The 18,341-nt window shown below is 34.9% G+C and overlaps 1 protein-coding gene across 1 annotated transcript; it reads left to right on the forward strand.

The window, feature by feature from the left end:
- The first annotated feature begins 2,593 nt into the window (after positions 1-2,593).
- On the forward strand, positions 2,594-3,117 carry LOC143553231 (cell wall / vacuolar inhibitor of fructosidase 1-like). The gene is given in 2 exon segments (XM_077043263.1): positions 2,594-3,014; positions 3,017-3,117. Coding segments are annotated over 2 exon segments (522 nt in total).
- Positions 3,118-18,341: the final 15,224 nt, after the last annotated feature.

Consider the following 18,341-nt stretch of genomic DNA (forward strand, 5'->3'; position numbering starts at 1 on the left):
TATAAATTATAGCCATTGTTTAGTACCCAATTAAAAATATAAATAACATTTTATATATAAATTCAAAAAAAATCATAACAAACATGATCCAATAAAGTTTTTGTCTATTGTTACACTAACTTTGCTTTCTTTGTTATTATTATCACTTCTTTTAGAACGGAGTTAGTATTATAAAAAGACTATATAGTAAGAAATTAAATATGAGGATGCATCAATACACATTGGCCATAAAAATCATAAGAAACATAACAAAGGAGGACTAACAAAAACACATATCAAACGACTCACACTAAAAAGAAAACGCAACTAAACTAACCCAAAGACTTGACGGATTATACAACAAACACAAAAAGACTTAACCGACATTCGAAAATTTCACGCTCCACCTTTGTCTATCAGAGGAACACGCTTTTAGTGCGGACCCTTTAGGAGACTAAAAATCGAATACTATCTTTTTTCATTATTATCATAGTTATAGTTAATCTATAAGAAAGTTTTATATATAAGAGTTAATTTTGTAATACTCTCTTTAACTCCAAAATCCATTTTCATGATAAAGTTTCACCGAATTGAAAAGTTAATTCTATCTTTAAGGAGAGATGCCGGATAATACATGATTGGGTTAAACTTTCTAGACATGTTATATTTGATTCGGTGGAGGACTTACTAGATTACCAAAGTAAGATTATAAAGAATAAGGAGTTGTGCCTTATGGTTCAATCTATTTCAGCAATCACGTGTTGGATGATATGACTTTCTAGAAATGATTTCATTTTCAGTAACTTTCCTATGGTATTGCCTAAAGTGCTGAATGATATCAAATCAGCTTCTTTTTTGTGGGTTAAGCAAAGGCAAAAGAAAACGTCTAGAGTGGAAGATGTGGTGCCGATTCAGTTGTGTTAGTTTCCCTATTTAAATGGCTATGTTCCATATATCTGGTCGTTTAAGTTCAATGTATTTTGCTTTTGTTTTGTTTGGGTCCGTTTGGTCTTGTAAGTGGTCCATTTTTTTTAAGTAGTCCTTTTTGTTTTTAATAATATTCTTCTTTAAAAAATATGTATTTGATGTTAATTGTATTTATACTTTTAAGTAACTCTTCTTTTCAATTAATTTATAATAACTATTTTTATGGCGTAACTACGTAAATGACAATTGAAATTCCCCTAAACACTCACTTTATAAGTAAGGGGTAAGGGGTTCAAACCTCACTTTCACCAACTTATATAGGAGATATGAGGGATGACCCTGGCTTGCCAGGGTTTGAGTTCTGATCTCACCCGGTTTTACCGGCTCCACGCTGTCGTGCCGTTTGGCGGGCGTGAGGGTCGGGTTTTATCCAGTGAATCCCTCAATAGGTGGACTGCTAGGGGCTTCGTCATTCCGTACTAGTGGCCGGCTCGGGCTACCTTTAGCCAAGGGGGGCCACGTACGGAATACCCGGCGTTACTTAGTTGGCCGTTCAAAAAAAAAAAAGAAATTCCCCTAAACACAAGTTTACGCATTAATACAGTTAAACTATTTTTGTATCATATCTGACAGTTTAAATTCAAAAAACCAGAATTTTACTATATTAATGCTAATTTCATTCCCACATCTCAGTTTTTCTTAATTTTTTTAATTTTATGTAGTAACTTTTAACCGACAATTTAATTCTAGCAACCATGAGAAGAATAAGTTGAATTTTTAGTAAAAAAATTCCTTCACAAAAATAATAGAAGATTAAAAAAAATCATTCAAAATATAAAAAAACAAAAAAAAAAAGAGAAAAACTAAAATGTTTCACCTCGTCTGATTCATTGATAAAAAAACCACAATTTTGTGGAAAAAAGATTATTATTACTTTTTATTTACCATTGTGTTTTTTATTTATTTTTATTGTGGTTTTGTTTTTTAAGTTGTGTCTTTCTTTTCTTTCTTGATATTTTATTATATTACTCAGCACTATGTTATATTTTACTCGATATTGTGTTATATTTTACTATCTATTGTATTCTTTTTATTTATCATTGTATTTTTTGTTTATTTTCGTCATTGTTTATTTTTTTCCTCGACATTGTGTTCATTTAACGTTAAAGACGATGAATACATTTTAGGTTTTTTTACTTTTTTATTATTTTTTATGTATATTTTTAATTTTGATTTTTTTTAAATTTCTTGAATTTTTTTTATAGATTTTTTTTTCCACAAATCATTCACACACTTTCTCCCTTTGTATTTTAACCTTTATCACCACAAACATGCATATCATTGATGGTACTTAAAAATTTGTATCAATATATATTTAGTAGTTTTATATATTTAACTAGTTCTTTTATCCATTCAAAACCCATTTTTTGAAGCCTACATGCATATCTTTGTTTTGCTAGTAAATCGAATGTTTTTATGTTTTATGAAGTTATGTAATTTAATAATTGTGAAACGTGATTTTAGTTTGAAATCCCTAGTTTTTCTCTTTTTAATTATACCATTATTATTGTGTTTAAATAAATCAGGGAGTTACAACTAACATAGAAGCTTAGTGGTTTATAAATAGACCATGACATTACATCCTATGAAATAAGCAAATTTCATCTTTGATAAACACCTCTTCAATATGAAGTTTCATGTCCTCATCATATTTTTCTTTCTTATCATTCGAACTCCATTAATAGCAATGGGAGATAGAAGATTGATTAAAACCACATGCAAAGCCACACCCCAAGAGCTCTCATCATATTTTTCTTTCTTGTCAACTCTCTTGGCCAACCCCAAGAGCTCAATTGGTAATGTTAATGACTTGGCACTCATCATGGTTGGTGCAACCGGGGCTAGAGCGACTCGAGCCATACAACAAATCAAGTCTATATATAACTCACGTCCGGAGCTTAAACAATCACTAAACGAGTGCGAGCTGGCGTATATGGCGGTGGTTCAAATGGATGTGCCCTCTGTCGAGCAGGTGTTGAATGGGGGTCAGCCGAAGCCTGCGATGGATGTGATGGGTGATACTGCTGCTTAGGCTCAAGCTTGTGAGCGGAATTTAGTAGTCGTGGTCAGGCGTCGCCGCTAACACAAACGAATAAGGATGTTGAAGATGTTGGTAACGTTGCTATAGCTATTATTAGGTTGTTGTTATGAAGATTGTGTGTGTTTATGTATTCCGTTAAGTTAGTATTTGTTTAATGGCCTGGTTGAAGGGTCTTTGTCATAACGAAACGTATATTTACTGTTTTTCCATGCACTTCGTGACGCATAAATGATAAATCAGCCTCAATCAAATCTAAAAAAATCAAATTAAAAGATAAAAAAAGATAATTGGGTGAAAGAGTTGGAAGCTTCTTAATTTATACAAGTACTTAATTAATAGGAAGAAATTATATAACAATACATAGCTAATTCTCATTATATATATAAGAACATGTTGATTATGTATATCATTACATACTATGAAGTATGAACCCATTTAATATTAATACAACCAAAAGCGGATTATTGAAAAAAAACGATTGTCTGATCCTTGGGAAATTAATAAGATTCACAAAAAAAATCATAAAATTCCTTGTTACATTATCCATCACAGATTTTATGAAAAAAATGAGAGAAACCATAAATTATATACAGTGTTATGATTGCTATATATAGATGTTAACAAAAACAAATATGTTTTACTATAGAATTCAACTAATGGCAATGTGCATTAATATTATTACATCACAATGTCACATATCTTTTTAACTTCATCTGTATAAGGTCATGTGAAATGGGGCTTGACCACCAATGACCATTCAAGGTGGCACTTCACACCACTATCAAGCCTTTTCAGTTTTCACTATGTCACAAACAAAATGCGCAAGGTATCTAGATGGGTGATCATAAAACTTTATGGAAATAGCTTCTGTAGCATTAGGATTCAAAATTAAATTATTAGCATGAACCGTTTTATAGGGGAAGGTCCATGTATATTTTAATTTTAACATAAGAATGTAGGAAATAATACTAATTTATAAAAAATTTAGAAAATAAGAAACAATACCAACTACAATACCAATCTACATAAACAATGATTTATAATTACAAAGAAAAAAACATAAAAATTACAACAAAAGAATCAAAATCTAGAACATAATAATAACAACAAATACCAACAAATACTTATAACAACAAAAGAAAAATATCTAATAATAACAACAAATATAAATCAACAAATACTTATAACGCTTTATAATCGAAAATTAGCAAATACAAACAAAAAATAACAGCTAACGCCTATAAAAATAAACCTAATGATAACAGCAAATTGATTCTCATTGTTTTCATGCTAATAACTCCAGTAACCTATAAAATATTTAGATACGTGTAACCATCACTTGATAAAGGGTTGACCAAATATATTGTGTAACTATTATTTTAATTTTATGTTTTTATTTTTTTTAATTTTTTTCCATTTCAAATAACAAAATTCCATTTAAATATGAAACGGGAAACATAATCAAATACATATTATTCTTAGCATGAAAACAATGAGAACCAATTTGATGTTATCATTAGGTTTATTTTTACAGGTGTTAGCTGTTATTTTTTGTTCGTATTTGCTAATTTTCGATTATAAGGCGTTATAAGTATTAGTTAATTTATATTTGTTGTTATTATTAGATATTTTTCTTTTGTTATTATAAGTATTTGTTGGTATTTGTTTTTATTATTATGTTCTAGATTTTGATTCTTTGTTGTAATTTTTATGTTTTTTTCTTTGTTATTATATATCATTGTTTATGTAGATTGGTATTTTAGTTTGTATTGTTTCTTATGTTTTCATTTTTTTTATAAATTAGTATTATTTTTTACATTCTCATGTTAAGATTAAAATGTACATGAACGTTCCCGTATGAATAAAGGGTACGGTTTATTTGAAAAGTTTCTTCTTATTTGTTATGTCTGTTTCACGTTAGCTTTTCGTCTATCATTCAACAGTTTTCTTCATCTGGGGGTATGAGTCGTTCTTCTCACATTCCATATCCTAATTTTCTTTTTTTATTTAATACAAATAATATACATGTATATATATATATATATATATATATATATATAATTTAAATATTAATAATTAAACTAAAACTATTACATTAGAAATGATATAATTAAACAAACCAAAAAAATAACTAATCTTCGTTGTCGGAAAGAGGCTGTAGTGACCATCTATGTTTGACCAAGTTCGAACATAGTGCGATATGCTTATCTTCATTTTCCAAAGCCAATAGGTTATACTCTCTTTGTGTTTCGTCAACCGGTTGATATTGGACGTTGTCTACATCCACGTACTCGCAAATCATACGCCATTCATTTTCAATAATCATGTTCTGCAAAATTCATATTGCGTACATCATCCGTCTAGTTTTTTTAGTGTAATTGCTCATGCCATGTAACATCTTACTTTTGATTATAATAAATAAATGAAATTTTGTTTATTCGATAAAGTCGTCGTGTGTCGGTTTAGATAAATAAACTATACGATGACGGGCTTGGACTTTAAAAGATGGAAATGAAATGGGCCTTAGGTCCATGGGCTTAAGGGAGTATAAATACCCCTCAAACCCTAATCCTTTCTATTTTATCCATCTCTACACCATAGCCTACACCATCAAAAACACACACAAACACTATTCTTTAACCCGAGCCTAGATCCGAGGTTGAAAACCCGAGGTTGTTTGTGCAAGATCGTCATGACAAACCTAAACAACATCAAGACCAGCTCGTGTTCGTAGAACTACTCGTTTAAGGTACGTTTGTATTTAGAAATCGTTCATATAGGTTCGGTTTTGTTTGGGAAATCATAAATCTGTTTTAGTATGTTATAAACTAGTCCAAAGCAAAAAATCTTATGGAAATTGATTAACATTTGATGGGTTAATTGTTAACCTAATAAAACCCGTATATATATGCTTAAATCGCACCCTATAAACACGAACATTTGGATGATTGAATGGTTAGGGTTTGTAGGCGCTGTAATTCCGAATCCATTGGTACCTAAATCGTGTTATTTGGTTAAGAAATGAAGGTTTAATTGCAGATTTGGTAACAGTTGACCATTTCGTGTTCTTGACAATTTTGACTTTGACCCTGAGTCAAAGTCTGGATAAGAACAGCTGATAGTTCGTTATGGATAGTAATTCGTTACGCGTTCATGACGAATGAGCCCTTAATTCGTGTGACTTGATAACGAATAAACCCTTGATTCGTTATTTATCCATTCGTTAGATTCAGATAACGAATCAACTAGCTAATCAGGTGATTCAAGGTAACGAATCAGATGATGTTCAAATAATGAACTAGAATAACGAATCAAGTCACGTTCAGGTAGCGAATCGGAATGACGAATCAGATGATGACAAGATGGCGAACTAGGATAACGAATCAGACCATGTTAACATAACGAACTAGAGTAACGAATCAGATGATGACAATATGCAGCTTAACCCCAGCCAGGGGCTCTGCCCCTTGGACCCCGCTAGGGGCTGCCACCCCTAGAACCCCGCTGCCAGAGGCGCTGCCCCCGGACCCCCATTCGTTGTAGGTTATATAAAGATAGAAATACGATATGAGTAGTAATAGTTAATTGATACATGTAAATATTATACAGTTAGCCATGCACAGCTCAAGAAGGGAATAACTATTAACAGTGAACGTAACCGCGTTCAGGTGAGTTTCTAGCCCCATTTTCCTTGTTATGTTTTCGGGGCTGTGTGCATACTCGATGTGATAGTTAATACACTTACCTTAAATGGTAAGTGTATGCCATGTATGATTTATATGTTATTTATGTATATCTTGAATGTGAATGAAAGCTTGTCGGTACGTGAACGATCTTCGGATATTGCACGTATTGACAAGGGATGTATGTATATGATAGATGTATGTGTATGATATATATATGTATAATATATGAATATGTATGAATGATTAAAGAAAGTATGTATGTTATGGGTATGTAAAGATAATATACACGAAGATGAAGAAAGAGGGATCAGACCCTAATAATATCTAAGATAGAGAAGAAAGGGATCAGACCCTTATAATATCTGAGATTGAGAAGTAAAAAGGGATCATGCCCTAATAATATCTGAGATAGACAAGAAAGGGATCAGATCCTAATAATATCTGAGATTGACAAAGGAAAAAGGGATCAGACCCTAATAATATCTGAGATAGAAAAGGAAGGGCTCGGACCCTAATAATATCCGAGATAGAAAAGGACAGTAATTTATATAGTATGAAAGTAATAAAGTACGAATGTATGTATGAACTTATGTAATGAAAGTAAATTAGTAAAGTAATTATTAAGTATCTTCGGATGCATAATTGAAGGTAAGTGTATGTATTGTATTATGTGTGATTAACTAGAACTCACTCAGCGTAACTAACTTTTAGTATGCACGCAGGTGAGTAGAATGAGGCAGTTCGCTTGATGAGGACAAATGGCATCGAATTGAAGACACTGGCGTCTCAAGGAAGTGTTATGATGTTTTAAAGACTATGTTTTGTTTTTAAATGACTATTAATGTTTGATGAGACAAGATTTGAAAGTTATGTAATGTTTTATGGTTGAAGTTTTATATTCCGCGTAAAGTTTTAATTAACTCTGATATTTAGAACTGTGTTTATGAGTAAATCCAACACCAAATGTAGGGAACTGGTAACGGGGCCTTACATGCCAGTTTTGCCACTAAGTTCCACTTACTTTTAATGACTCTTAAGCCCCCTTTAAATTTCTTTTTTTTTTCATCTTGGTGCATTAAGGATGTCACAAACATGGACCACGACGGATATATCCCGTCATCATGATAATAGTTGTGCTTGTATTCGATTCTTGCAATTTGAAAACTTTAATCCGGCATCGTTCATTCTAAGATATTATTGTAAAACCCCGACTGATGAAGGACCATTAAATCATTATTTGTACTGGCAACACCAAATAATACATGCCAAATATATAAATCTTGTGAATCGACTGCATGTAAAGATAAAGTCGGGTATGCATGATTACCTCGCATGTACTGACCATGCCAAGCATTGGGACAGTTTGCCGACTCACAATGCATACAATCGATGTTAACAAGCATTCCGAAAATCCATGTTTTGTTTCATGCCAATCATATAATTTTTGAATTTCACTCCAAGTAGGACAACGTAAATATTTCTTGCTATGCAACTTAATAATATTTTTGTTAAACTTATAAACAGATTCGCATACCATTATTTGGGATGTCTAAAGATACTCGTCCAAAGCATAATGGACCGTGTGACATTCGTTAATTTCAGTTGTATTCGTATTTGTATTTTTTTACTTGACCCGAATTTTTAAATCGAGTCCATTTTATTAATAAATTAATGGAGTCATGTTTTGATTTCTTTCTTTGATGTTGTAATATACAAAATGTGCTTTATCTAACTTAAATCTTGCTCGAAATTGCATTATAGAAAGTCTAGAATTTGAAGCTATCAAAAAACAAAAGTCTGGCAGAATGCACCCACAACATAGCGCGATGGGCATGCCCCATGTTGGGTGTGATCCTCTACCAACCTGCAGATCTGCGAATTTTCGTATTTGATTCGTTTTTTATCGTTTAAGCCTCGAGCTTGTGTTTCTTCCATCCAATTCAATCAAGACCTGACGCATAATTATATTATCTGTCAGTAAACTATTTTTCACCTCAAAATATATTAATTTAATTATAAAACTTTATTTAAATTTCTATAGCAACCAATAAACCATTTTGCATGAGATTCAATTGGTTGAGCCTTGTCACTCTTTAAGATTTATCCCTGCCCACACTCTTAGCCTATGAATACAAGTCTTCTAACCCCATTTTCAGTTGGCCTTCCCCTCTAACCTCTCTCAGATATACAAGCTTAATCCCTTGTTATTGACAATTTGACTTTTTAGTCAAACTTTAGCTAGAACTTGCTTATAATCATATTCGTGTGATTAGATGTTATAATTTCAGTTTGTTTTAGTTTTATAACTATATTGAAATAATTTCCCTTCAACTACATTTGATTAAGGTTTTTCAACTTCCAAATGCTCATTTTTGCATTATAAGGCTATTTTTGTGAAATTTGGGATTTCTACTCGTTTCAACCTCTAAGTTCTTATAATTGTTATCTTGTAAGTTTTCTAAGTTTCATTTTTATATTGTGACCATGTTGGAATTGAGTTTGAATTTATATCAAGCTACGGTTCGACTTTTAGCAAACACTCATTTAAAACCCGTTTGGGGTGTTAATGTTTATTCATACTCATTTAAAAAGACACAAAAGTACTTGGTCTCATACCAAGCTTCAGATTAAATAAACCAAACAAATCGCCTTAAATCGGATCTTCACTTAAACACACGAGTTGATGTTTAAGCGACTGATTCTTGTATTTTCTTTCAAGTTTTTATTTAGTTTAGTTTCTTACTAGTTCTTACGTTTTATATATGTGACACCAATCTCGGTCTCATACCGAATCACGTACCAAACCAAAACCGAACTTTCACTTAAGTTGATGTTTAAACAAGCAGGCATGTATTTTATCTTTGGTTATTCTTTCATTTTGATTCTTATAATATTCCTCATGCTTTTGGATGTCGGAACTGAACTTAGTCTCATATCAAGTCTGGGTCGACTAAACCGAACACTCGTTTAAACTCAAGATTTAGAATTTTAATTGATAAAGCCCTCAAACTTGGTTAAGCTACTGAATTTTATGAGTTATCTCATACATTTTATCATTAAGGTAAGACGGGTTTGGATTTTACATTCTATCGAGCTCTGAACCGGCTAAAGCGATCACCCGGTTAAAACCGTTTTGATATTCACTAAAGTGTATTTTGGTTAAGACATGGTTTTCCATTTAGAAACTGGGTTAGATAAATCTATTTTTTTCACATTTTAGATGAGTTGAAACCGAACTCGATCTAATATCATCTAGTGTTGGACCAATAAAATCGAACAATCGTTAAATGTTGCAATTTTGATGTTTTTATTTGAGGGATCGTGCACACTTGCATTAAACCAATTCTCCTATGTCAAGCTCAACAAATGTTGAGTAACACTAACAACAAACATCAAAAATTGATTTCTTTTAATCTTATTTGTTTAATCCGATTGTTTAAATCCATTTATTTCAAGATTTATAACTTCATATCCCAAGACCTGAAAACTCAAGCCTTGTTATTTAATTACGATTTTTCTCATTATATTATAAGTCCTAAATCAATGTATAAACCCAAGCTTCTTACAAACAAGACTCGCTTAAGGACCAACTCTTCTTTTTCATCTCGCTTCATTTCCAAGTGAGTAATCACACTCCCCTTTTTACATTTTATACTTTTGGAGGGTAGCATGCGTATCATATTCAAACTTACATGTTTTAAGACGTCAATATTAAATTCACAATTCAACAATTATGTGATTATATGAATAATTGCTCGATCACTTGAATATGCTTCAATTAAAGATTACCTGGGAGGATTGGATCTAAGTGTTTATCTTCTAGGCCGACCAAACCCGTGTTATACGAGTCAATAACTTTAAGTGGTCGTTGCAAACGTTCCTGTTGCCTCCACATTATTTTTTGTTGGAAACATAAAAGCCACGGTGATACGTGGACTAGTTTTTTCAACATCTCGTCGCACCTCATTTTTACTTGTTATTATTACGATTTTTTGGTCGAAACATGAAAGAGGCGATGATATGTGCAAATGTTCGACTCCCCATTTTATCTCATTTTTATTTAAGATTTATCGTCAGGACGACAAGTCATGGTGGTTCACGCAAGTTTTCCCGCTTTTAATCCTAACACTTTATTTTCAAATTTCAAAGATTTAAATTATTTATCGCCTTATTTAGTCATTTGATTAATTTACCAAAGACAAATATCATTACATCCTCATCCTCATGATTCTAGGATTCACAAATATTAAAACTCCATGTTTACATATCATCCTCAAATTTGTACTAATTACTCCAAACTTATATCATTTCCCTTTCATTATTTTAGAATGCCTCCTCTTCGTCACCACACTCGCAAGCCTAAGAACTCTGACCGCATGATGGCCGCTTTGGTTACTAAAGAGATCATATTTGTGATTCTCGGACTAATAACCTAAATTCAAGCAACTCAACCCCATCAACCCACTTATCCAAGCCATGCCTAACCCCACACTTTTCTCTTACAAAAAGTTTAATGAGGCCAAACCAACAACGTTTATCGGTTCGAACTGTGCCACTACCTTGTTGCAATGGTTCGAAAAGATGGAAAGCGATTTCCGTCACTGTGAATGCCTCGAACCCAAGAAAACCACATGTTCTACAAGCGTGTTCGAGAAAACTGTCCTCAAACGGTGGAATAGCGAAATGTACATAGAAGGGACGGAAGTAACCATGGCCTACTCATGGACCAGGCTCAAGGAAGTTATGATGAAGAAGTTTTGCCCGAAGTATGAAATCCAAAAGCTTGAAGCCGAATTTTGGAGCTTAAGCACGAGAGGACTACTCCAACTGCTTTCATAAGCTTAGTCTCTTGGTTCCTCACTTGGTCACTCCCCTTGAGCGGGAGATTTGAAAAATATATTGGGGATTAGACTTTGCAAATCTAAGACTCGGTAATGAGTAGAAACCCGCAAACACTCCATGATGCAATTACCATAACCGCAACTCTCTCCGAGAACCATGTCAAAGCCGATACTCTCACGATCAAAGGTTCCAAAAAGACTAATGAAAAGAACACACCCGAACAATCATCCCACACCAAAGTTGACCCTCAACTTCAATCCATAAATTACTCCATCTCATCCCACCGCTCCAAAAATAAACACAAACCAAACCATCGAAACTATGCCGTCACTCACCTATCTCAACCCCAATCACAATCCCAAACTCCCCAAAACCGAAAACCTTATACCGGTCCTCACCCTTTGTGAAACACTTGTCAACACCATCACCCATCTTACTCCGCCTATTGCCAATGCACGAACTGTAACTGCTTCGGTCACCTTAGAAACGTGTGTCGTGAAGCCTCTCGTGGGCGACCCGCTCCACCAAGGTTTGCTCCACCGAATTCTCAAAACCTTCCTATGCCTTTTACTCAAACTCCCGCTAAACCAAGAGCTTGTTTCAATTGTGGTAACCCGAATCATTTCCGCAATGATTGACCCTGACTCACTTTTGCAAATCAAGCTCAAATGGTGACCGCACCATACTACACAACTCAAGCCTTCCAAGTGCAAACTTACCAACCTCAAGTCTCGCAAATCATGGCTCCCCCTACTCAACCGCTCCAAGCAATTCAAGCTCTTCCTCCTTCGCCACTCCCGCCAGCTCAACAAATCACCCACGGCAATCAAGGGTATGCCTTTACGATGAACGCCAACCAAGCCCAAGTTGCCAATGACGTGGTGAACGATACGTTTTTAGTAGATGAGCATTTAGCTTCAATTTTATTTTATACGGGGGCTGATAAGAGTTTTATTTCCTTTAAATTTGAGTCTACCATTTCCGTACCTCGTACTAAAGTTTCTCGTTCTTTTTCTGTCGAAGTCGCCAATGGTAGCTCCATCACCATCGATTCAGTCATCCACAATTGTATCCTCACTCTTTGCAAGCGTAAATTCTCAATCGACCTGATCTCAATGCAAATGGGAAGCTTCAACATCATAGTAGGCATGGATTGGTTAGCCTTGCACCATGCCGAAGTTGTTTGTTATGACAATTTATTCAAATTTCGATCGTTAATGGTAAAACTCTCAAGCTTTTCGACAAGACGCCTCCCAAGAAACTCAACCTCATGTAATTCTATCAATATCGAAAGTATTTACGTCAAAAGTACGTTTCATTCCTAGCCCAAGTGGTAACCAAAGATCCCAAAGAAAGAAAAATCCAAGATAGTCCCGTTGTTTGTGATTTCCCGGCATTTTTCCTCGAAGACGTCTCCGGTTTTCCACCCATCCGTCCAGTTGAAATTCAAATCAACCTTGTGCCCGGAGCGACTCTCGTGGCCAAAGCTCCTTATCGTTTAGCTCCTTCAGGATTGCTAGAATTATCAAACCATCTACAAGAACTCTCCGATAAGGGCTTTATCCGTCCGATCTCTTCCCCTTGGGGCACACCCGTTCTCTTCGTGAAAAAGAAAGATGGATCCTTCCTCATGTGTATCGACTACCGTTAACTCAATAAACTCACCATAAAAAAATGTTACCCTTTGCCTCGAATCGACATCCTCTTCGATCAACTACAAGGCGCAACTTGTTTCTCCAAAATCGATCTTTGATCGGGTTATCATCAATTGTGTGTTCATGAAGATGACATTCCTAAAACCCTTTTTCATACTCGGTATGGACATTACGAGTTCATGGTTATACCATTCGGAATAACCAATGCACCTGCGGTATTCATGGACCTCATGAACTGCATTTGCACACCATTCTTGGATAAATTCGTAATTGTTTTTATCGACGACATCCTCATCTTCTCCAAAACCAAAGCCGAGCTTGAGTATCATTTACGTTCCATTCTCGATCTCCTAAGAAAAGAACAAATTTATGCCAAATTCTTAAAATGTGAATTTTGGCTAATGTTCAATTTTTTGGTCACATCTTCAACGATAAAGGTATTCATGTTGATTATGCCAAAATCGAGCTCATAAAAGATTGGAAAACTCCATACAACCCCTACGGAAGTGCGATCTTTCCTAGGTTTGGTTGGGTATTATCAGCGATTCATTCTAAACTTCTCCAAAATCGTGTTACCCTTCACCGTACAAACTCATAGGGGAAAATCTTGCGATTTGGGACTGAGACACGAGAAAGCTTTCCAAACAATAAAGCATATCATTTGCAATGCTCCCGTCTTAACCTTTCCCGAAGAAAACGACGACTTTGTGGTATTTTGCGATGCGTCCAACCAAGATCTCGGTTTTGTTCTCATGCAACGGGGTCAAGTTATCGCTTATGTCTCAAGGCAACTTAAAGCTCACGAAAATAATTACACGACTCATGACCTTGAACTTGGTGCCGTCGTTTCCGCTCTAAAAATCTGGAGACACTACCTTTATGGTAAGAAATGTGTAGTATTCACCGATCATAAAATTCTTTAACACATTTTCGTCCAAAATGATATAACATGAGACAACAACGATGGGCCGAATTACTTAGTGACTATGATTGTGAAATTCACTGCCATCATAGTAAAGTGAATGTTATAGCCAATACCCTTAGTCGTAATTAATGTCAAATCCATTCTTCTTCATAGCATCATCATCTAAACCGATCTTCAAAGCTGTATATGTCGAGCTCAATGTACCTCCGTTGATGAAGGCAACATGTACAATAAAATGTCGTGTGGAGCCGAACTTCAACTCGAAACCAAACCCGATGGTTTGCCTTATTCCCTCAACCGTTTACGGGTTCCCGATCATGACGAACTCCGTACTTTCATTCTCGACGAAGCTCATAAGTCGAGATATTTTGTACATCCAGGTGCGGATATAATGTACTTCGATCTCTGTTCCATTTATTGGTGGCCTGGTATGAAAAAGGATGTGGCACATTACGATTCAAAATGTCTTACATGCTCAAAAGTTAAAGCCGAACATCAAAGAACATTTGGTCTACTCGAGCAACCCCCGATTCCCATTTGGAAATGGGAAGACATTGCTATGGACTTTATCACCGTGTTACCCACCACTCAAAATCAAAATAATAGTATGTGGGTAATCATCGACCAATTAACCAAATCGACTCACTTCATCCTGATCTGAGAGAAGTACTATGTCGAACAACTCGCTCAAATCTATGTCGTGAAATCGTGTGCCTCCATGGTATACCATTGACCATTAACTCCGATCGTGATACTCGTTTCACCTCTCATTTTTGTAAATCACTTCAAGAAGCTTTAGGTACTCGCCTTGATCTTAGTACCGCTTATCACCCTCAAACCGATGACCAATTCGATCATACAATCCAAACTCTAGAGGATATGCTTCGATCTTGTGTACTTGATTTTGGTGGAAATTGGGATTCTCATATTCCGCTTATCGAATTCTCATACAACAATAGCTTCCATTATAGCATTGGTATGGATCCAATCGAAGCTCTTTATGGTTGCAAGTGTCATTCCCCGATTTGTTGGAACAAGATTGGTGAAGATCAAATAATCGGTCCCGATATAGTTCAAGACACTACCAATCGTATCAATCAAATCCGCAAGAATCATCTCGCTGGTATAAGTCGTCAAAAGAGTTATGCCGACAAATGGCGAAAGCCTCTCGAGTTCAACATTGACGACCTTGTCCTTCTCGAAGTATCCCATTGGAATTCAAGATCCTCGAAACGATTGGAAAATTGGCTTATAGACTCGAATTACCGCAAGAACTTACGGTGTTCATCCGATCTTCCATGTCTCGAATCTCAATAAGTGCTTAGCCGAAGGTAACTAACAAATACCTATCGACGAAGTGCGTATCTATGAGACAATGCAAATGATTGAAAGCCCCGTTGAAATCATGGATCACAATGAGAAGCGAATCAAATGAAGCCGCATCTGGTTAGTTAAAGTTCATTGGGAATCATGGCATGGCGCGCAATTTACTTGGGAACGAGAAGATGTTATGAAGAAAAGGTACTTGCATATGTTCGTTACAGTTTCTAACTAATTTCGAGACGAAATTTCTTAAAATAGGGGATACTGACATTTGTCATTTTCGGTTTGATTCGTATTTGTATTGTCAATACAAACCATTTTGTTTTCCAGTTCCTTTGATATTAATAAAATAGTTTAATTGAAAAAACTAATTTATTTTAAGTTATAATCACGTTTCATACTTGTCGTTTTCTTTAAGGCCCTTAACGGTGTTTAAAACGTTTAATATATGCTCAAAACGACCTAAAATAAACTACAAGGACCAAAGTTTCCCAAAAAACCACCCAAGATCAATCCGATAAATATTTTACCAACTATAAAACATAATGTTTTCCAATTTCTTTTAATTATTTTATTTAAATCAAAGGTTTTACTTTAATTCAATGGACATTTTTGCATGAGATTCTATTGGTGGAGCATTGTCACTCTCTCAAGCCTTTCTCTACACCCTTGGCCTATAAATACAAGTGCATTTCATTTCAGCTGCTCACATTACATACTCTCTCTATTTTTTTAGATTGCAAGGGTTCTTTCCCATGTCCTTGATGGTTTGACTTTTAAAGTCAAATATAACTATTTCTTGCTTTTAAAACCGATTTGGGTAATTAAAACTCATGTTTTTTGTTTGTTTATGTTAAATTACTTTATTTCTTTGTTTCCCTACTTCAACAATGGTTGATTTAGGTGTTTATGTCATCCTATGACAAAGTTTGCATGTAGGGGCTATTTTGGCCCATTTTGACATTTTTTTTATTAGTTATGTGATTTTTGGTATGTGATAGCCAACCTCAGTCTCATACCGAGTCACGGACCAAACCAAAAACGAACTCCCGTTTAAGCACTTTATTTAAATGATTATAACCGAGTTGCATGTAAAATATAAGTTTCTAAGCTCTTCTATTTACTTTTCTTATTTTTTGTTATGATATGGATTTTTGGAACCAAACTTGGTCACATACCAAGTCTTGAACCAGCCAAACCAAACAAATCGAACTAAACCGAGCTCACAAGTTTAAACACACTAGTTGTGTTTCGGGCACCGAATCTCATACTTTTCTTTAAGATTTTGTTGTAAACTGATTTATAAATGTTTTTTCAAAATACTTGGCATGCCAGATCCAAATTGATTTTATAACAAGCTTGGACCGATAAAAACCGAACACTTGCTTTGTAAGTCCTAAGAGCAGATCTTTCAATATGATATCAACAATCTCGATGTTATTGCGGAATATAACACGTGGTGATTCAAGATGAACAACTAAGAACACGTAAATCACACTAACAATGCTTCAAAACATACGTATATTGAATGTCTAATGCTTAAGCAATTACACAATACTCGTCCAACTTATCTTCTAGTGAACGGCCAACCTAAACCCTGTACATAACATGTCTATATATAGGGAAACTACAACCTAGCCCAAAATGAGCCCAAGCCCACTGAGATCACAAATCGATCTCGATATACATAGGCATAGAAGACACAAACCATAATCAGGATAGACTAAGTACAAACCAACAAAATATAGACCCAACAATCTCCCCTTGGTTTGTAGCTTCATCTTTTAGTCGTACTCCAAAACATTAGTATTAGCTTCTCTATAACCTCCATACCACAATCTTGTTCTGATTATCGATGCCACCATTCATGTATACTCTTTGGCAGCAGCCTCAACGTCTTGATATCTCATTCATGAAATTCAACAGGTCACGTGGGTCAATGATATAATGTTAAATATTTATGTTTCCCGTGTATATTTTAATTAATATTTTAATAGTTTTTGTTCGTTTTTAGTCGAGATTTGTATACTACTAACGTTTTTGTGTTTCGTAGGTTCCAGGAGTTGATTGTGAATAAAAAGGGTGAAAAACGAGCTAAAACGAGCTGAAACGGAGATCCGGAACGCGTCAGGAAGAGTCAAAACAGAGAACCGGTCAGACCGGTCGGGTCTGACCAGCCCCCATGAAAAAGCACGCCGCGCCGCGTGAAGGGGGGAAGGCCAAATGCCCTCCACGCGGAGCCTAGGCAACACTAGGCTTAATTAATTTCGTTTTCGCTTAATGACGGGCCTTGTTTTGGTTTTTTAAACACATTTAACTTAAACCTGACACAACCTGAAACCCTTGGCCGATTTTGGAGAGACTTTGGAGCCATCTTTCGCTTTTGTTGGTGATTTTGAAGGCGAGAGAATATCCGATGAAGAGCTACACGTTCACGTTCGAGTTTACGGGTTTTATCATCTTCGATTCCCCGTTTCTTATATTTTCACCATGTTTTCTTATTTACTTGTTTTGTTTGATTTAGACTTTATGATGCTAGGCCAAATTCTATAGACTACCTAGGTCGTGATGAACCTTAGTTCAGTTTGATTTTATTTGGATTTCGTTTCGTTATGGATTTTATGTTCTAAGTAAACGGTTGAGTTTGATTTAATTGATGCGTTTGATTGCTTGGTTTTGTTTACTTGAATTTATTGTTTCACATTGCCCTTGTTGAGTGTTTCATAGGATAGGGTTTTGTTAGGTCATTTACTGGGTGTTCTTGGCTAGTTTGTGATTAATATGCATTAAAATCATAGAAACAATAAAATCAAGTAAATAGATAAAAGTGAACTGCCAGCCTATAAAGCTGTAAGGTGATAGGTTATTGATAGATCTTTGCTTGTCGGGATTGCTAGATTTAG

Source organism: Bidens hawaiensis, unplaced genomic scaffold (genome assembly GCF_021521415.1).
Source record: "Bidens hawaiensis isolate Kalapana, Puna unplaced genomic scaffold, B.hawaiensis_p1.1 tig00017160_1, whole genome shotgun sequence".
In the NCBI taxonomy this organism is placed as follows: domain Eukaryota; kingdom Viridiplantae; phylum Streptophyta; class Magnoliopsida; order Asterales; family Asteraceae; genus Bidens; species Bidens hawaiensis.